The sequence below is a fragment of the Dunckerocampus dactyliophorus genome, chromosome 5, assembly GCF_027744805.1.
Source record: "Dunckerocampus dactyliophorus isolate RoL2022-P2 chromosome 5, RoL_Ddac_1.1, whole genome shotgun sequence".
NCBI classification, from domain to species: Eukaryota; Metazoa; Chordata; class Actinopteri; order Syngnathiformes; family Syngnathidae; genus Dunckerocampus; species Dunckerocampus dactyliophorus.
The window spans coordinates 17712229-17733250 of record NC_072823.1 but is presented as its reverse complement, the minus strand read 5'-3'; the positions used below and the strand labels follow the sequence as shown (position 1 = coordinate 17733250).

The following is a 21022-nucleotide window of genomic DNA, read 5'->3' as shown; positions in this document are numbered from 1 at the left end:
TCCATTTAGCTTCATCTCCCCAGCGTCTAACTCTTCCTCTGTTGGTCTCATTAGCTCTAACGCTGCCTGTGTTGGTCCCATTAGCGGTGTCACAGTGCCCTCTACTGGTCAAGCATGTACAGTAGCAGTAAAAATACTGATTGAGCGACTGATTGAGCGGCAAAATAAAATAAAATATAGACCAGTCGGCTTGTGTTCGTATCCGCGAGTGTTCGCTAGTCGGGTGTTCGTAAGTTGGGGACCTAATGTATTTATATTGGCGAATTATTGTCGCTTTATCTATATTGTACTGAGCAGCCAGGAAACAGACGTGTGTGCCACTTTCATTAATTATACTATCACTACATCACAGTATGTTCCATTTATAGTTTTAAGGTTTTCTGTGGAGGCCTCACAGAACACAAAAAAAAATAAAAGAACTGAAAGCTTAAAAAAGAACAAACAACTTACTTCAATCCGAGAGCACTGAAAATTTCTGTAATTAAAGTAATTCACACTTTAGTATAAAAGAATAACGTCTCAGCCTCTTTGGCATAACGCACCACTTTTTGTGTAGACCAAAGTGACACATGTGCATGCTTGACAGTACAGACTAAGCTACAGCTGCGGGTGAAAACACTGCAAAAAACAGCCCATGGGTGTAAGTATGAGTTTGTTGCTTTAGTATACTGAAGTAGGTTAAATGTTTGCTTGATCCACGGCTGACTGACTGCTGCACAAACAGTGACTGACTCTGACTTCTCTCTGTTGGCAGTTTAAAGGGCAGGCCAATTTGCATGTCTTTGAGGACTGGTGTGGCAGCTCCACGGATGGACTGCGCCACAACCTCCACTACCCACTGTACCCTCATGTGAGTCAAACCCATGTTTTGAATTCACTATTTTTCGTGATTGCACAGCAGATACAGCAATGAATGAATGCTAACAAAACTACGCACATATCTAGACTAAATCACTTTAAAAATTATGTTTGTTATTCGACATGAGAAAGAATATCACACTATTCCTTAGATTTGCATGCAGTACTTGCTTTCCATCTGTTTGCTATGCCGCTTATCCTCACGAGGGTCGCCTGTATGCTGGAGCCTATCCCAGCTGACTTCGGACGACAGGCGGGGTACACCCTGGACTGGTCGCCAGCCAATCGCAGGGCAGACAAACAACCATTCACACTGACATTCATACCTATGCACAATTGAGAGTCACCAATTAACCTAACATGCATGTTTTTGGAATGTGGGAGGAAACCGGAGTACACGAAGAAAACCCACGCACGCACGGGGAGAACATGCAAACTCCACACAGAGATGCCCAACGGAGATTCGAACCAAGAGCTTTCCAATTTCCTGACTGTGTGGCTAACATGCTAACCACTTAGCCACTGTGTGGCCTCGTATTTGCTTTCCCCCCCATCTCAAATTTGCAGAAGTTGGAATTTTTGGCCCCAATTTTTGGAATAATGAGGGGCATGCTGGGAAGGAGTATATTTATTGACCGCTGTCTTACGCTTTCTTATGCTTACTCGGACAAAATTATATATCAATATCTAAAATACTGTACGTTCATGTGCATTACCTCTGTGTTCCATCTTGGTTTCATGGGGGGGGGGGGCTATTATTATTATTATTTTTAAACATTTTTTTGTCTGTATACGGGGACAACCCTCCCTACACGCAGAACACGCGTTGTGCGTATGGCCCCATGATCCATGGGTTTACCTCATTTTGGGCGCATTCTCTGCAAATCGCTGCCATGAGGCATAAAGCAACAAGTACGTTTGAGGCAGGAGACACAAGTAATCTGACACCGCGCTCGTTGCCTCGTTATGTAATTATTTTTTTTACATCTGTTCATTTATTTTCCACTAAAACTCCAAAACATGCTAACACAACTAAATTCAGGTTCAAGTCAAATAGTATTAAAATATTTTTTATGGGAAAGTTAGGTCCTAGAAATGTGGGGACCACAGCTGGCCGGGTTGGCCTAATGTTTCTTTTTTTTATGTTTATTTTATTTTATTTTTTTCTTTTTCATGAGGCCCAGAATTCCTAACAGCGCCCGTGTTTGTGATACAGTCGTTTTGTAATTGGGCGGTGGCCTACAAATAAAATTCTACTTATTGCCCCAGTTTGGCCAGGGGCAGTCATGTCTGCAAGTATATTGTTGGATGATATAATCACCGGAACAAATATTATGTAAAAAACAACAAAAAATGTTTTTTTTGTTGTTTTTTACATAATATTTTGCTTTTTTTGTATTTTTACTGCAAAACGTGAGGCTGGGTGTTTTGTTCTCTACCGGTATTTTAAATTTAGTTTTATTTTGAACATAGAAGAATGTAAAAAAAACAGTGACAAAACAAAACAGAAATCCAGTCAAACCTGTCCAAAGCAGCCACTGAAGGGAAACGGCAAAATTGGCCGCTATTGACAGGTGGCCGCTATAGACAGGTTGGTGGCCATTTTGAATTTGTGCGCACACATATTAACAAGTATTCACAAAAAGACTAGAGCAAAACCAAGAGACATAGGGGAAAACGCTCTGTTGACACATAAACAGGTAGGTAAATTTAGGTAACAGCTCCGGTGAGGAAACTAGTAATATCAATAACAACAATGAACCAGCGCCGCACATTCGACGGCGCTGGCCTTTTATCCGCCACAAATGTTTATTGACCGCAGCTGCGCGGCCACCAGGCATGAAGCGGCTGCCTCTTCTTCCCCGGAGAAGGCACAGCCCGCCAAATAAGAGCGCAGGACAGGGGACGCTCGCTCCTGTCCTGCAGAATGTCACAAATTTCCATCTTTGATTTTTTTTTAAAACACGATTTTAAAAGCAAGAAATAAAAATTTTTGTGAACGAGCCCGAGGAGATATGTACAGGATACGCGTGAAGCACTCATGAATGGGTGTGTGCGTGAACAATTGAGTGCGGAGGAGGTGCAAAGATCGTCGTAAACTAACAATACCATCGCTCTTTTCTTATTGAATGGGCTTCTAATCTCTAATTAGTTGGCAATTAAGTGATATTTTAGATGTTTTATTCAGGTGTTTTGGCTATTATAGAATCTATTCACGGCATTGCAAAGTGGGAAGATTACCGTTTTGGCTGTCATTGAATCTTTTCAGGGCGGCATTGCAAAGTAAGAAGACGGCTTTTTTATGTTGAACTAGGACTCAGTAATTAAAGTCTACACACGACGGCTTCATTGCTTAAAAAAACGAAACTTTTTCGTGCATGAAGCTTCTGCTTGAGTCGGCATTTTGGCCGCTATATGCGGTCAGATATTGACCAAGGGATACAAAATGGGTGGCCGCTGGCCACGTTAGACAGGTTGACCGCTACACACAGTGTCTACAACACGTAAATTTTCTGTGGGGGATTTTTCAGTGGCCGCTATAGGCAGGTGGCTGTTCTATACAGGTGGCCGCTAAGACAGGTTTGACTGTAATTAAACAAGTTTCTTTCACTGTTTGGCCATTATCAAATTTGAAATGCACACTACCACCACCGATGGGACTGGAGTGGAACTACATGTACCTCATTGTAATTGCAGCAGAACAACTTTACAAAGAGTTCAACTGTTATCTGCACCATTTCTTCTACAGTACTGTATTGTATTAGCAACTAAAATGGGGGGAGTAATCTACCACTGTCTGCTATTATTGTTGGCAAAGGTCAGTGCGCCACAATGCCCTGATTGTTCAGCATTGCATAAGAAAAATGGGCAAATTGCCTTCTGGCACACGCATGCTAACAGTTTCTTTCAATCTGAGGTGCATTCTACATCCACATGCTAGATCCTCTTCTCCCGTGACTTGAGATATACTACATTCCCATCTTGTCTCTGAGTGAGCTTGCCTTTCCTTGTTCTTTGTTTCAGTTCAGGACCACAGTGCACACGCTGGCTGTGTCCCCTCAGTGGACCAACTACGGGCTTCGCATCTTTGGTTATTTACATCCTTACGCTGATGGTATGACCTTTTAACTTCCGGCTGCTTTCTTCAAATGAATTAGGTCTCATGTAGCATCTTTACGTCTCTTCAGGTGAGTTTGTGTTCGCGTTGAGCTCTGACGACAACTCGGAATTCTGGCTCAGCACGGACAACTTTCCTTCCCATTTGGAGCTTCTTGCATGGGTCGGAAAGGTATGGATATCTACTGTCTTCAGGAAAAAACGAAGATGGGTACATGTATTTTGATTATTTCCTTTCTTTCTAGACGGGCTCTGAGTGGACAGCCCCGGGCGAGTTTGACAAGTATGTAAGTCAGATCTCCAAACCAACTCGGTGAGTAATTTAGTTTTCATGTCCCCCACTCGCACTGTTCTACAGCATTAGGGTGTTGACATGTGCCATCCATTTTTATTATTATACCATGCATTATTACTGCAACTTTCCTGAATTTCTGGCTTATTTCGAGTCATTTGTTTATTTCTATTTGTGCAATGTGGCTGTTATAATTAATAACTGGCGGGAGGAGCAATGTCATTACAGTAATTATACAGTATAACATGTATGTGCTCTATAATGCACATTGTTGCGTGCACTCACAGGAAACAATGCACATTGCTGTGAAACTAGTGCCATCTGTAGTGTTGTCGTTCATATAGCAGGCTTTTGTGCAGCTAGTGTGGTACTCAGGAGTCAAAGGGGGAAAAAATCATTAAACATGAAGATGCTATGAGATTATGTACAGTAATAGGAAGTACATGTAGCGCCCTGTCCAATTGGATTGCACTGATGTCATCATGTGATTCTGCAGATGGTTAAAAATGAATAACGGTCCACGTAGGTCACAATAAGATTGTTCTTACAGTATATACAGTATATATCTATAATACTTACAGTGTTATGATAGGCTGTGATGCATTAATCAGCATTATAGTTCTCATACTACTACTTTACAGGAGAACCTCGGTTTTTGTATGAATCTCGTTTTGTAAGTTTTTTTTTTTTGACGAAAATAATTGCCACAATTTCTTCTTGCTTATCGTACAGCCAAACAGTGCACAAGCAGTGCATTGGTGACAGTTTATATAGATTCCGGCCAGGGAATGCTTTAATTGTCTTTATTAGGGCCCTGTCACACCTTGACAATTTAGCCAGCTTACGCCAACGTATGAAAAATTTGGTCAATATGCTGGCGTACGTCGAATAAGTTATGGGTAAGTTTTGTATATGTTAACAGCACGTGGAAGCACGCCGGCATACGTCGTAGTACGTCTAAGTCGTCCAAAAATTTTGTGCATGCTTAAAACTTTTCCACGTATGTCAACGTATGATTCATACGTCCCGCATCCGCGGGCAATAAGTTATGCAATAGTTGACGCCCGTTCACACACGTTATTTGTAAGTTACGTACAAGTCATAATACATCAACATACTTTGAGACAGAACTGTCTTCTTGGCGAGGGGAGATGGTGATGGTGATGGAGGCTGTCGTGTTTGCATTTGCAGGTAAGTTTGCAGCTTGACCAGTAGAGGGCACTGTGACACTGGGAATAGAACCAACTTTTTTTGATTTTCTATCAACTTTATTATTGCCTTAGCAAGTCACAAATCCATGAGTGGTAGTGTATGCAGGCTACACCAGGGGTCTCACACTCGCGGCCCCCGGGACGATAGTTTGCGGCCCCCGTCTTAATATGAAAGATTAATATTCTTGTGGCCCGCAACTTTGATATGAATGACACTTGTCGTGTGCGGAGCTGAATGAACCAATCACGGTGAGGTATATGGGTCTCGAGGGCGGGACCTCGGCCGGGCAGTACGTCCAACGCCTCACCGCCTTGCACTGTGCGCTGATAAGGCGTTCAAATGCACTGCATATTTCTGAGTGTTAGAGGAATCTGTGCCTTTTGTATTTAGGATGGCTGCAAAAAAAGCAAGTACCAGAATTTTGATTAAGACGGTGAAAAACACTCTTGAATTCAAGAAAGAACTCGGAAGAATGTACGATGGCAGCATCTGTTACAATAGGATTGTAATGTAAAGACTTCTTAGTTAACACAGGTTGCAGGGGAATGGTTTAATGGAGACACATAACCGATAGTGAGCCGGGCCAGTGTGTGTAATGATGATTGTACCAGCTGCTGAAGTTTACAAGAAAGTATACAGCTGTGACCGTCCACTCTTTAAAGTTAAGTTTGTAAAGGACTAAAACGAAATCCGCGTGGCTATTTTGCCCCCATCTATCCTCCCTTCACTCATCACCATGGTCACCAACAAGTTAAAAGTGATGTGAAATGGTCATTTATCCATTTAACTCAATTTATACACTTCTGATCAAAATCTGAAGACCAGTTGAAAAATTGCTAGAATTTGCATTTTGCACATTTGAATCTTAATGAGGTTTTAAGTAGAGCTACAATATGCAAAAACAAGAAGGGGGAGTGAGACAAAAAACACTTTGGAACTTGTAATTTAAACAAAAACAAAAAACTGAAATAAGTTGGTCAAAAGTTTAAGACTACAGACTATAAAAACGTAAATCTGCAAAAAATGTTCATTTTCTGTCAGGAATTTACACTGTCATGCCCTCCTGATGGCTAAAGCTAAGAAGCTTTCACTTTTTGAACCTGGTCGGATTGTCAAGCTGCATAAGCAAGGCCTCTCGCGGCGTTGCCATTGCTGCTGAGGTTGGGAGCAGTAAGACAGTCATTCTACATTTTTTGAAAGATCCTGAGCATTATGGAACAAAAAAGTCAAGTGGTAGACCCAAAAAAAAAATCACAGCTGCGCTGAGCTCTCTGGCAGGTCAACGTAGTCCGTGACAATTCAAATCACAGCGACAGTAGATACAAATAACTTTCTTGTTGTGAGAGCCATCTGCCAGAGCTTTGAAGCTAAATTTACTCTTTTCTTTCTCCCCTTCTTCTCAATATTTGTTCTCACTTGTGGCTCCATTGTCATTGCTACTTCGTCAAACTACAGTGTGGGCCGGGGGTCAAACAAGACATGCGCACATTACTCGCGTTAATTTTGACAGCCCAAATTAATTACTCATTTTATTAGTAATTGCCTATTTTTTGGGCCCCCTGGCAGTCAAGGGATCTTGGAATCGTGGTGACTTTTCCACTTTATACGACACCCCTGGCCAATGGCACTCATCATAAATACATTGAAAAATGTATAATTAATCCATGTGATCGGTATCGGCTAATTTCAGTTCTGGATAATCGGTATCGGAATCGGCAGCATAAAACCCTGATCGGAGCATCCCTAGTTAAAAATGTTTATTCCAAGCAAGATGCACGTGGCTTTGTTTAGCACACCGATGTTGTAGGTTTTGATTTGAACTCATATCTATTTAAAGGTCAAGATAAAATGTAGATGCTCTGATATGCTGATGCATCACTGAAACATGGAAAATGAGTAACAGTGACACACATGTGCATCCACAAATATAGCCGCAAACATCATCCAAATGTGTACAAGTACTTCTCAAGCTATACACTAAGTCCCCAACTAACGAATACAATTGGTTCCAGACGACTGTTCTTATGTCGAATCGTTCTTAAGTCGGGGAAATGGTAATATTACCAATGATATAGGTACTACATGTACGTGTATACATATACAGTATATGCGTATGTATGTAAATATGAGTTTGGATGCAGTAGTAAAATTAAACAAGGATAATTAATGAAAAAAATAATAATAAAAATGATATAATAATACGTAATGATAAATGTTATTTACCTTTGAAGAGGAGTGGTTGAGCATACGTCGTTGTGGTGGAGGATGAGGAGATATTGAAAAAAAGGACAAATGGTCGTCGTCGTTAGACTCTTCTAAAAGAGGTAGTGTTCTGTGGGTGGTGTAGAATTAAGCAGGCCTATTAACTCTTCATAAACTTTAATCACACGCTCTGTCCGGGTTGTACAATTTAGCTTTCCATTTAGCTTTATCTCCCCAGTGTCTAACTGTTCCTCTGTTGGTTTCATTAGCTCTAAGGCTTCCTCTGTTGGTCCCATTAGCAGTGTCACAGTGCCCTCTACTGGTCAAGCATGTACAGTAGCAGTATAAATACTAATTGAGCGACTACAAGGCAAGGTTCGTATCCGCGAATGTTCGCTAGTCGGATGTTCGTAAGTTGGGGACCTAGTGTATAGTAAAATAGTATTGGAGTTAAATAATTACCTTTAATATGTTGCTGATAGGTTTTGTTAAACAAACAAAAGAATGTGCTTTTGAGTCTGTGCTCTTTTTTCAAACAATTAATACTTTGTTCTAATGTACTGTATATACTTGTCTTGCTTGGCAGGCTTTCTGCACAGAGGAGGTACTTTTTTGAAGTCATCCACAAGCAGAATGACAGAGGCACTGACCATGTGGCGGTGGCTGTAAGTACCTGGAAAGTATGTGCGATGGTAGTGTCAATCTACAAACAACTCTTTTCTGCTCATTTTGGCACAGTGGAAGCTCTTGGATGAAGATTCCAGGTTTATGGTCATTGAATCCAAGTATATTTCTCTCTATGTTAGTAAGTATCCTGCTACATCACACACAGTAATCATAGAGACCATTTTAGGTTAGGATTACAAATACTATAGAGGTGTGCTAACATTATGATTCTTTGTGGTGGATGGTTCCCTTGATGCCATAGGAACCACAATTATGAAAAACCTTTATCCAGACTCTCACCAAAATGTAATAGTTTTATTGCTATTATTTAATAGCACGTGCACCATTTCTCTAAATGGAAGTGGTGTTTTGTGTAATCCCGTTTAGTGTATTTACTGTATAAAATGGCAAAGCTACAACAAAACGCAGTATTTTTATACATACAGCACATCTAGTGACGTGCGGTGAGGATCATGGCTGGTGAGGCACTGACTCATTTGGAGTTTTATTAAAATGTTAATGCAGGTTGCTCATTAAGAGGATAACCAAAAAAGCAAGAAACTCACTCTGGTTAAATGCTTTCTTGGTCTTCTTTGGCACAATTATTAATTTTTTTATTAACTGAAAAACATTTGTGTTCTTACCTTTTTATCTGCATATAAGTACATGCACCCTCCTTCTCTTTGTTGTAAAAGTCTGATCACCTACTGGTGAGGCTGGGTGTATAATTCTCCATCTTGGCAAGCAAATTCTAGCATTCATTTAGCAGAGCATATCTTGCATTTGACTTGTTTGTAGGTCTAGCTCTAGCCAGCACTGCCGTTTGTGTATTTAAATAAAGTAAAAAAAAAAAAAAAAAAAAACACTGGCTTTTCTTCCATGCAAGGAAGGCTGACAAGCACCTTCCAGCTCATGCACTCTCCCACTCCTTCAGGATGCATCAGTACTGCAAGTGCCACCTGTATGACATTTCTGTTTATTCTATTGTCCAATTAGCAGGGATAATAATGTCACTTAGGCGGCAGGCACGGCATGAGCACTCACCCGTGAAGCCACTCTCACCGCGGCCTCGCCTTAGGTTTCTTCCCTGTATTTGATCAAGAAATGTGCAAATTCAGCGATTTTTACATGAGAAAAACGATTGGAACGTTACAGAAAATACATTTATAATACAGTTCAATTGACACATATTATTTTGTTTACGTTATTAATAATAATTATTTTAATTTTTCATCATTACAAGTGAGGCTCTGCCTCACCTGCCTCCTCTGACCGCACGTCACTGAGTACATTTAATACAACAACTTCTAGCGGTGGCTCGTAATCCTTTTCTGAAAGCTGCTCGGAAATGCTTATTATGCTCATGTTTTAACACCCTGTGGCTTCATCCCACAGATGAGTCGGCATTGTTAATGAGCGATGTTGCACACATACCGAAGACACCTGCAAGCCACCAACGGCCCCTTCCGCCAAATCGCACCGCAACTCCAGACATGCTGAGGGAAGACCCGCGAGATGCCCTCTACCAAGGTGAGAGACTCGTCTACAGCTTCATTTTTTTTCCCCACGGTGCATGCAGACATTTTGTTTCTCCACCTGAAGTCATCCTGCCTCACATCCGTGTACTTTGTTTGTTGATAGTGCCTTTGATCGACGGCGAGCTCCTGCAAGGCGTTCTGCCTAACTGCTTGTACAAACCCACCTACACCATCAAAGACTTTCCACTCGCTCGATACCAAGGGCTGCAGTATGTAAGGATTGCTGCTGGATACGCACTTGTCACACTAATTACATTTCTACACGCCGGGGATCAACGAGATTTCAATTATGCATGCAGCCCCCTTATTACAAAGAGTATTTAAATACTTCCCCTTTGTCTCAGTTAGGTCTACTTTGTAACTTTCAAACTTGTGTACACATTTATCTTTTTAACTGGTGGCCTCAATCCTTCCTTTCCCCAATCCTTTCTTCAAATTACATGACATTACATTATAGCTACACATTGGCATTATCATGAGATCCTATACAAGAGCTGTATCAAAATGTGTTTCTGTAAAAAAAATAATTATATATTTTTTTATTATTGTGTCTATTACGGTGGTTGTTTTTTTCAGTTGTGCGGAACTGCACTGCATAACGTGGAGAACTGTTTCTAATATTTTGGTTACCTCATGTAGCTACCTAACAGGGGCAAATATTAGACACTGCGATTGGCTGGCGACCAGTCCAGGGTGTACCCTGCCTGTTGCCCGAAGTCAGCTGGGATAGGCTCCAGCATACCCCCGCGACCCTAATGAGAATGAAGCGGTAAAGAAAATGGATGTAAAGATGTCGCTGCAAACTACAACCTCAAAAATAAACTGTATATTTTATTGTATTGTTTTACATATACTAGGGCTGTCAAAAATTCTTCATTAATGGCGGTAACTAATTTATTTCATGAATGACCTTAAATTTTGTTGCGTAATTATCGCATGTGCATCATGGCAAGCCACGCCTCTGTTGTGACGGCAGACGGAGAAACCGTGTAGCGTCTCCACATAGTCACACAAAGTCTGCTGCTCTTTAATAACTTTATTCTGACCTGAACGCTTAAACAGCAGTGCAATTCCAATGCCATATATGTATCTCCAACTCACAAACACACTTCTAGTCAGCTCGTCCTGGGAACGACATTGTCACTAGACGACAGCGAGGTGCATTCACTGACACTACAAAAACTTCTTTATTATGTGTGTTTGTGTGGTCTAAATAAGCAGAAAGACAAAGAAAAACAGTAAGTGGATATTCTTATTAGAGATCGACCGATATAGGTTTTTCAGGACCGATACCGATTATTAGTAGTTAAGGAGGCTGATAACCGATATTTGGAGCCAATATTCATTTGCAGTAAAAGTGTAAAAATTGGTGTAAAAATGTTGAATAATACAAACACTTAACATGGCTTAACTGCCTAAAGCATGTGTATTCAACCAAACAAATAAAAAAATAGCTCCAGAACAGCGTGGAGTTCCTAGACCCAGAAGCATCTCTTAGAAGTTGAATAAAAACTTAAATAAGTAGCTCCCTGAAATGTTTCCACAGTAAATACTACGAGCTAGCAAAGCTGCCGCTTGTGTTTATTTCGCTCTTAACGTTAAGTTATTGTAGTAGTCGTGAGCTGTAGAATTTTAAATGTGACTTTCACACGAACAGACACTAATTCTCCACATTGCATACATTCTCCCCATTTGTAATACATACAGTAGTCAGCTGAGCCTTTAGAGCCAGACCGCCGAACTAATGTTATGGTACGCTAACCACCTTGGCGTGCTACCCTCCAATTGAACGGGTGAATTGAGTTTTTTACGCGCTCTCTCTCAATCACACACGCTTGTACGATCACGGACTGTTTGACTGTCAACATAATCAGCCTTCTTTCCAGTAAATGACAGACATATCGGGAGGTACGACGAGCTAGCAGAGCTGCCGCTAATGTTTACGCCCACTGATCTGTATAATATATCTGGAAAACTCATACGTCGCACCCGCCCGTGCAAGCCGCTGAAGCCACAGAGACGTCATCTTACCACTCACATCTCGACCATATTCGCACAGCGTACATAGTGTACAAAGCAGATGAAGAGGCTCGCAGAACATCTACAGTATATTTTAAATTAAAAAACGGGGAGATTCTCCCATTCCTTCGAGTAACGCAACCTTCGTCCCTTAAAAACGATTTTTTAAAACTTTTTATTTAACTGCATATCCCATCCCCTTTTTCCACTAAAATCCATGGTCATGAACAGGAGAAAAAAAAACACAGGAATAATATGTGATAACCATAATGTGTAATAACGATAAACACATACACACACACACACACACACAGAAAAAAACAACAACACTGAAACAAAACCATGTACCCATATGCTTTGGGTAAGACAATATGTGGTTTGCAATCTCAAACATACCGGTATGCATGTTCAGTAATATTATTTTCCAGAATATACTGTATCATATGAATGAATCATTTTACGTCAGTCATTCAGCAGCAAAAAAAAAAAAAAATGTTGTTTATCCAAATGAAGGGTCATGCCGGGTCAATTGTATGCAAACTGGCTTGCTAACTGCACTGTATACAATGCCTGGTAAGCATCATGGAAGCACTGAGATTCTCCCATTCCTTCAAGTAACGCAACCTTCGTCTCTTAAAAAAATACATATATCATGATACAACAAAAAAGTACTTAAATTTCCTCTTAGCTATTATAGAGCTATATAAACGTATCAATTCTGGACATACATTTAATCAGAGGAATTTTACACAATCGAACATATCTGAGAGATCGACAGTGCAAAACCCTTAAATGATCAATCAAAAATCTACATTTCAATCATACTTACAGGGGAAAAGTACATCCACAGCCTTTGAACAGATATATTATTTATTTTTATTTTTAATTTTTTTAAATTTTTGTTTCTTTGCCTTTCGATACTTTTTGATTTTTGTACTATTTGACACAAACCTGAGTTTAATTTGATTGATGTTTTGTAGTAATACGAATACATGGGAAATAACATTTTCAATAATTTATTCTTTAAATGGGTAACAAAATTAACAGGATAAAATAATACAAATAAATATCTATTAAATAGAAATCTGTCCTGCTTAACTTACATCCATCCATTTTCTATGCTGCCTATCGTCACTAGGGTCGCGGGGGTATGCTGGAGCCTATCCCAGCTGACTTTGGGCGAGAGGCAGGGTACACCCTGGATTGGTCGCCAGTCAATCGTTCTGCTTAACTTAAAACAGGATAAACTCAGTGTTCAGGTTGCAAGGGTCTCCAACTTTCATCACTATTAAATCTGTTAACTCAGTGTTACTGTTTATTTATGACTGGCAACATTTAAATTGTGCACTACTTTATTTACCAAACAGATAAGCCTTCATAGCTTTACCAAATTGCTCTTGTCCCCAGGTCCACTTGTCCTATGTATTTCCCAACGACTACACTCGACTCACACACATGGAGAAAGTGAACAGCTGCTTCTACCCAGAGAACCGCAGCTACAAGAAAAGGTGAGCAAATATTCATATTAGGGGTGTCTTTTTCACTTCCAACCCGAGACAATATTGCAGCCTTGAATATTGGTCCATACCGATATCAGCAACACGACAATGTAAAACATAAACTAAACACACGTCTCTTGACAGAACAACACAACAATTAGCATTTCAATAGAAAAATTATCATTTTTCGTACTAGGCACAGTTTTGTCCGCCAGCGTGGTAACGAACAAGGTGGCTCTTAATGCCGGTCGCCTGTTTATTGTATTTTCGTCAGACATTTCTTCCATACTGCAAAGTCCTGATCCAGCGTTGTCTTGTCCACACTACGTATAAAAGCCAAAGTGAGTCCACACATTTGATTTTAACTATGCTGGCGCATCTTTCCATTTAACTTCACGATTATGTCGCGTAATCGTGAAGTTACGCGAGCAGCTCCTCCTAGATCAGTGATCTCCAACCCCCGGGCGTGGGTCATTTGGTACCGGGCCGCACAGAAAGAAATGCTAATTTCCATGATGTTTTATTTTGAAAAACGGACGGATTCTCTCTGTTACATCCGTCTCACTTGACGCATGTCCATTGTGCGTGTGCAAACTTTCTCTCGCTGCACAGATAGACTACTACTGTATTTTTAGCATTTTTCTTTCACCTCATATATGGTGTCAAATGCTGATACTATGTGGGAATGCATAAAGGTAAGTTTTGATGACTTATTGAGTGCTAATGTGCACATTTGTCTCAAGTGAATTCATGCTAGCGCACTGCCTTTTACCACACACGTCAAACAGCGATGTAATCATCTCTCTGGAAAAACTGCGGAGATAAGATAAATTACATCGCAATATTGTACGAACCCCCACCCCATCCCCCACTCCCACGCCCCTCTCGGTCCGCGGGAGATTTGTGGGAAGCTGGTCCGTGTGTCAAAAAGGTTGGGGATCACTGTCCTAGATGACATGTAAAATGGTGACTGGACTCAGGAACGGTGATTGAAGTTTATAGCGGCTAATTTTAATAATAATAATGACTTTAAAAAATGATACACGACGAAAGGTATCTATTACCCATAGTAAGGTTAAATATCGTGATAGTTGGATATGTAGATATTTTGATATTATGAGAGCCCCATTTAGGAGTAATTTCGGCTCCCAGCATGCGTTGTGGGACTTGGTTTGTAAAAAGTTTTGTGATTAGAGTTGTTTATTATTTCCCATAGCAGTAGTTGTTCTATGTGTATTTACTTACCTGTTACATGTTGTGCTGTCATTTATTTTTTGCGTGTTAGCACCACGATTGTAGGTAGCGTTCTGTCTAGTGATCTGCCTGTTCATTTTTCCATGAGACATACTCACTATAAGTGAGTTCAGGGGTGGCTTTTGCTTGCACCCTATGAGTATCATTGGCTTAACTTGCGGGCCGCATTATGGTTATATTTGATGTCAAGTTGCGGGCTGTAAAATGTGACTTGGCGGGCCGCAAATGGCCTGCGGGCCGCGAGCTTGAGAGCCCTGTTCTAAGTAGAGCTTCAAAATGCAAAAATAATTGTGTGTTTAAAAATGGCTGTCTTCCTGCGTCCAACCTCAGCAACAATGGCATGCTGCGAGAGGTATGCAACTCAACAATGTGACCGCATTCAAAGAGCAAGCTTTTGCCTTTGCCATCAAGAGATAATAGCAGTCTGAATACCTGACAGGAAATGACACTGAATCCACATTTTTGCCAAGACTTGTGCTTTTAAAGGCTGTGGTCTTAAATTTTGTATCAGCTGATGAACAGCCTATTTCATTTTAATGGTTGTTTGCATTAAGCCACACAGTGGCACACTAGTATTTGGGGTGTTGGCCCCATAGTCAGGAGATCGGGAAGATCTGGGTTCGATCTGGGCATCTCTGTGTCGAGTTTGCATGATCTCCCCGTGCATGCTTGGGTTTTCTCCGGGTACTTCCCACATTCCAAAAACATGCATGTTAGGTTAATTCGCGAGGTATGAATGAGTGTGAATGGTTGGTTGTCTATATGTGCCCTGCGATAGACTGGCGACCAGTCCAGGGTGTACCCCGCCTCTTGTCCGAAGTCAGCTAGGATAGGCTCCAGCATACCCGCAACCCTAATGAGGATAAGCAGCATAGAAAATGGATGGATGCATGGATGCTTATAAATTAAAAAAAAAAAAACTGCTTATGCAAAAAAAGATTGTCTCACTCCCATGTATTCTTTTTGCATTTTGAAGCTCTACTTAGAACCTCCTTAAGGTCCAACAGTGCAAAATGGAAATTCTTTACATTTTTCAACTGGTCTTAAAATTTGTATCGATATTTTTGATATGTGTTTATGTATGAAAACGACATTCATGTGTTTTTAAAAGCCTTTTTAAAATTAACATACATTTGCTCTTGGTTTGGCGCCCTGTAAAAGTGGGTTTCACTTTTGAGGTACCAGTTGAGATGAGTCCACCTGGTATAAACTAACATCACATTTACATTTGCATACTTCTTGTTCTAGGTTTGTTTTTTCTCGCAAGGAGGTCCAAAAATGGCCAGATGTGGACGTCAAGAAGGGGCGAGTCGAAGCGGATGTTCACAACACGGAAGAAAGCAAGAGACAGAGTGACACTGACACTTTATGGGGACCAAGAGGAGACTTCGAAGGGCTGGAGGGTGATGACTTCTCCCCGGTGTCAGTGTTTGATGCTGAGGTCAACTGGAGCCAGACCTTCGAGGTGAAGCAATTGGACCTGCAGGCCATGCGCTCTGACCAGATCGATCTGCACTGCAACATCTCTGGAAACCTGCTGATCAACTACAGCGACGCTCTGCCCATAGTCAAAGCTTTTATGGACAAGCTCAATGACAAGCATGAAAAGTAAGTGTCTGTAGCTAGAGTCTGGGTGTGGCTGGACCGCATCAAGTATTCAATCTGGAGTCACCCTTAATCAAGAGACTAACACCATCGGAAGCTATCAGGAGCCTGAGATATGGTAGGCCATAAGTTATAAAAATAGGATACTGTGGCGCTCTTCACTTTCTCAGGAGATGGTCGAAGTGGTCAACTTCAACTTGCTCATAGGAAGTTGCTCTTTATTTGGCAAAAAGAAAATTTAGGCAGGAGCTCATTACTCAACATAACAGGCTGACTCACAGTGTCATTAGAGAAATATCGCTATGTGCTGAACCATTGCACAGGGTGAACTCTTTCTGCCTGTTTGGAAGCGAGAAACGAGGAAAACAGACATGCATGCACACAGTAATATATGGCAATACAGTTGTTTATTATCACAAGAACGTTTGTTATGAATGAGAAATCTTTGTCACGTTTTGATCTTGTGACACCCCGAGTAGTACTCCGTTGTCTACAGTACATATGCATTGTTACTGGTTTTCAAAGTTATTATCAGAGCTTAACTTTTTTTACGCTTCTGTGATAAAAAGTGAGCTGAAGTGCTGCAATGTGACTGATTTGTCACTCGTCATGAATAATATGGATAATAATAATTTAACTTTATTGTTTTTATGTTTTACTAATAGTATTGCTTAACTTATTTTTACACTTGTATGAGTGTTAAGTGTCACGGGTTGGTGTGGTGTGGGTCTGGATCCCAAATGCAGAGGCAGGAGGCAGGTAGGACTTTTACAGAATTTTATTCTGTAGCAAAAACTTAACCCAAGACGATGGTTCCAACAAACGGGTACACCATGGGGAAAAAATAGATTACTGAGTACCGGCTGAAGGCTGGTGCTGCTGAACGCTAGGTAACACTGAATAGATAAACGAATCTAGGGGTAGCAACACAGGAGAAGCATGGAGTAGATTGGAATAATCCGGTGTTCCCCAGATGTCCGCAGTCAGTCTAAGTAGAAAGCGTGGGCAATCATGCTCAGGTGCGTTCAGCAGCTCCGCCTCCAGCCAGGAACATGGGATCTGGAAGGAAGACAAACAAAAAGAGACAGGGGCACCGAGCAATGGCACGAGGACTGTGACAGTTAAGAATGTTAATTTCGGTGAAACTTGCCTGCACAATTAAATAAATTGAAGGTTTTCTAATGGTTACAGTTTGACCCTAAAACACATTCTTTCTATTTAAATCTTTTCCTATGACAAAATTTGTTTCTAAATCTGAACAAATCAGAAGCCCACCAACACCCTGGAGTATAAGGTTCCACTCTACATGTTTTGGGAGAAGATGCAAAGTCCATACAAAACAAGATCATGAGATAGTAACCTTGTTTCTGTGAGACAGTAGTGCTAAACATCAACTGTGCAGTATTTAGTTGTTTTAGTTAAAATAACTAAATAAATAGTTAAAATAGTCTAAATAGTTAAAAGTGACAATTAGCATGATTGTAGGTTCTTCTTTTGTTTTCCTAATATGCATCACTTGCATAAATGTGTGGCAATTGTCTATCTGTGCAGTGGCTTCACACTAGTACGTGTGGTTAATGTGGAGAAGCATTTGGATGGGGTCAAGGGCAGCCGCTACTTACTGGAGCTGGAGCTGAAAGACGCCAAGCGTCAGCTGCTTCGTCTGTCACACTACATCTACGCTCCAGTTCGCCGCCGCACTCCATCACGCAGCAAGAACTTTTTACAGCGACGGCTGAAGCCTGAAATGATGCTGTGCAATCCGGTCGGCTTCAGTTGGAACCCTGTGGCCACAGTCCATTTCATCGTGCCAGGTACTGTACTGTTCATGTTCATTTAACTTGACATCGGGCGGCACAGTTTGGAATTATATAAAATTATATAAAAATGAATTAATACATTTAGAATAACTTTTTTGCAAAAACAGTGAAAAATCAGGCCCGCTGGGTGCAGCAGCTGATTGATGACATGACCAACTTGATTAAGGTGACGGGCGACTCCAATTTTAATCTCATCATTGTGGACTACAACAGCACCGACATGGACGTGAAGACGGCTTTGCAGAAGTCCTCTCTGCCCAGGTGGGCTTTACGGTGGATAACCTTTTTGAGAAAGTCACTGCATGTGCAGCAAAAGCATTAAATGGCACATGCACAATCTAATGTCCAGTAGCATTTTGGCCCTCTCATGCACTTAAATAAGGTAACGTATTAGAAACACTTTTCATGTGTAATTCAGTGCACTTGTACAGTACACATTAGAATTAACGTAATGTAAAATTAATTACAAACTGAGCAATGTTATCTTTAAAAAGGCAGATTTTTTTTCACTGTATCTATACATTTACTATAATTGCGTCTCTGGCATTCCTCAGGCACCAGTATGTGAAGCTGAACGGTAACTTTGCACGATCTGCAGGTCTGCAAGCAGGCATCAACCTTATAAACGTTCGTGCCCATCCCTGAGCTTTTTATCAACATGTAATCTGAGGTTTTATTTCATGAGATTTTCCATTCTTTCAGCAGGATTACCACAGCATTGTGTTTCTCTGTGACCTCCACATCCAGTTTCCTCCCTCCATCATTGAGTCCATTCGGAAGCACTGTGTGGAGGGCTTCATGGCCTTTGCCCCCATTGTTTTGAGGCTGGACTGTGGGGCCACACCTTTTGAAGGCAGAGGTAGTTTTACGTTCATTCGTTTTTACACTTTAATTTTAATTGGAAAGCTTTTCCTTTTCAGATGTATGGGTCAGGATTTAAGTATATTTAATGATTACCGTAATACGTTGCCTGTTGCAGGTTACTGGGAGGTAAATGGCTTCGGCTTACTGGGCATTTATAAGTCTGATCTGGATGCAGTGGGAGGAATGAACACAAAGGAGTTCACCGACCAGTGGGGAGGAGAAGACTGGGAGCTGCTTGACAGGTGAGCTCCTCACTTGTTGAATTTCAACATTTTGGTTCAATGATGCCCCTCCAATTTTCTTCTTACACCCACAGATATCACAAATTATACACAGATTGAAGTTAGGTACACATAATCTAATGGGATCTAATACAAGAGTTGTGCCACCCTGGCTGATGTGTCGATCTTTTCAGATACCAACCAATTTGTCTTTAAGAACTTAAGGAACATATGGCCTATTTCCTAAAGTGTGAGTAAACTCACCTTTACCTTACCTTTACCTTTATCTACATTGGCACCAAAATTGAATGTGGCAAGAGTGTGTGATAATATGTATCAGGAGAGGCCTACTGTGTTCCTTGAGCTTCTTTTATGCAGAGATCTCACAGACTGGTGCATCAGAGCAGTAAAATCCTCATTTATTTTTGCTACAGGATCCTCCAGGCAGGACTGGAGGTGGAACGGATTTACTTACGGAACTTTTTCCACCATTATCACTCCAAACGCGGCATGTGGAACCACAACATGCCACCCGGAAAAACATGACCACGCCTCCTCTCCCTCTACGGCATCCAAAAACCTTTAGAGCAGGGGTCACCAACGTTTTTTCTTGCGAGACCTACTTTTAGAAAAAGAAAATGGCCACGAGCTACTCATTTTTGTAGAAATGATTTTCATACCTTATTTCAACCCAAACAGATCACATATGCTTGTTTTACCAAAACATTCACAAAATGCTGGTATCCACAACTCACATTTTATGTTTCAGAATACTTTTCTTTCTAGTGTTCTCACATTATTAACTGAAAACCTGAATGAAAAGCAGGCCTGCGGGCGCCTCATGTGGTCGTGGGGGGCTACCTGGTGCCCGCGGGCACCACGTTGGTGACCCCTGCTTTAGAGTGACAGGAGTCACTTTAAAGTTGGAGCCCAATTCATGACTCCTGCTTCCTAATTGTCATGACTACTGATCAGCAAGCAGACAGGGTGACCACTCAGGATCCTTCTAGCTCGCAGTCAAGGTCGTCGCTATGGAGATTTTACTGATAAAATCAGTGTTGTTTCCACTGTGGGTACTGCTGACTCAAAAAGAGGGTACTATTTAATGCCTTTGTAAATGAAGATACTGTATGTTGCTGACTACATCATAATGATGTGCACTACTGGCTGCAAGGACCTCACCTAATTTACGACACTCCAAGGATGTGTACACACACCTGTATTGTGTATGTATTATGTATTGCACATTAGTCTGAACTGGAAAATTTCTATTATAGTAAAATATGTATTTGTCAGCAAAGTGTCTGTCATGGAATAAATTTTGGAAAACTTAACTTATTATGACAGTAATGTCTCTGTCAAGTAGTCTTGTTGTAGATGTCATCATCTAATGTACAGACTTAATAACAATAATAATATTGCATCAAGTCATAATTGTTGGAAGCTTTTACCAAACAGAGATTTAATGTAATATAATGTGTTTACCAAAGAACTTATCCCAATCCGATATAAATTCCATTTTTCAGTTGCAGTGCATGATAAAATCAAACAGGAAATGTTATGTTAATGACATGAGCTGAATGTGTTTTTTTTTTTAATACTATTTTTTTTTTCAGCAGCTATCTGATTGTTCACATCAATTTTTAATATGGTGCTAGCCAATTATTCAAAATTAATGCAGCACATCTGCTTAATTTTGGTCCAATGCATTCAGTTTGTGAAAACTCACTTACCGTATCTGTCATTTTTCTTAATGTCTGACTTTTGTACATTGTGTGACCCTCTCAGGGATGATTTTTGTTACATTCAAAGCACACTGCCTTGTCACATTTCAGAAATAAATGTATCCAAAGAA

The 21022-nt window shown here is 40.7% G+C and overlaps 1 protein-coding gene across 5 annotated transcripts in view; it reads left to right on the top strand.

Moving 5' to 3' along the window:
- Positions 1-21022, top strand: part of b4galnt3b (beta-1,4-N-acetyl-galactosaminyl transferase 3b) — a 34311-nt gene extending 13289 nt beyond the window's left edge. For 2 of the 5 annotated variants that reach the window (XM_054777244.1, XM_054777243.1), the window contains 16 exons: positions 755-850; positions 3883-3973; positions 4047-4147; positions 4221-4288; positions 8268-8346; positions 8420-8486; positions 9743-9877; positions 9989-10098; positions 13312-13412; positions 15906-16265; positions 17814-18076; positions 18190-18355; positions 18637-18709; positions 18785-18941; positions 19062-19188; positions 19602-21022. In XM_054777244.1, coding sequence (XP_054633219.1) covers positions 755-850; positions 3883-3973; positions 4047-4147; positions 4221-4288; positions 8268-8346; positions 8420-8486; positions 9743-9877; positions 9989-10098; positions 13312-13412; positions 15906-16265; positions 17814-18076; positions 18190-18355; positions 18637-18709; positions 18785-18941; positions 19062-19188; positions 19602-19713 — 2106 coding nt within the window. In that variant the 3' untranslated portion in view covers positions 19714-21022. The remainder of the gene's footprint in view (positions 1-754; positions 851-3882; positions 3974-4046; positions 4148-4220; positions 4289-8267; positions 8347-8419; positions 8487-9742; positions 9878-9988; positions 10099-13311; positions 13413-15905; positions 16266-17813; positions 18077-18189; positions 18356-18636; positions 18710-18784; positions 18942-19061; positions 19189-19601) is intronic. The other 3 variants (XM_054777246.1, XM_054777248.1, XM_054777247.1) reach the window with 3 other exon arrangements.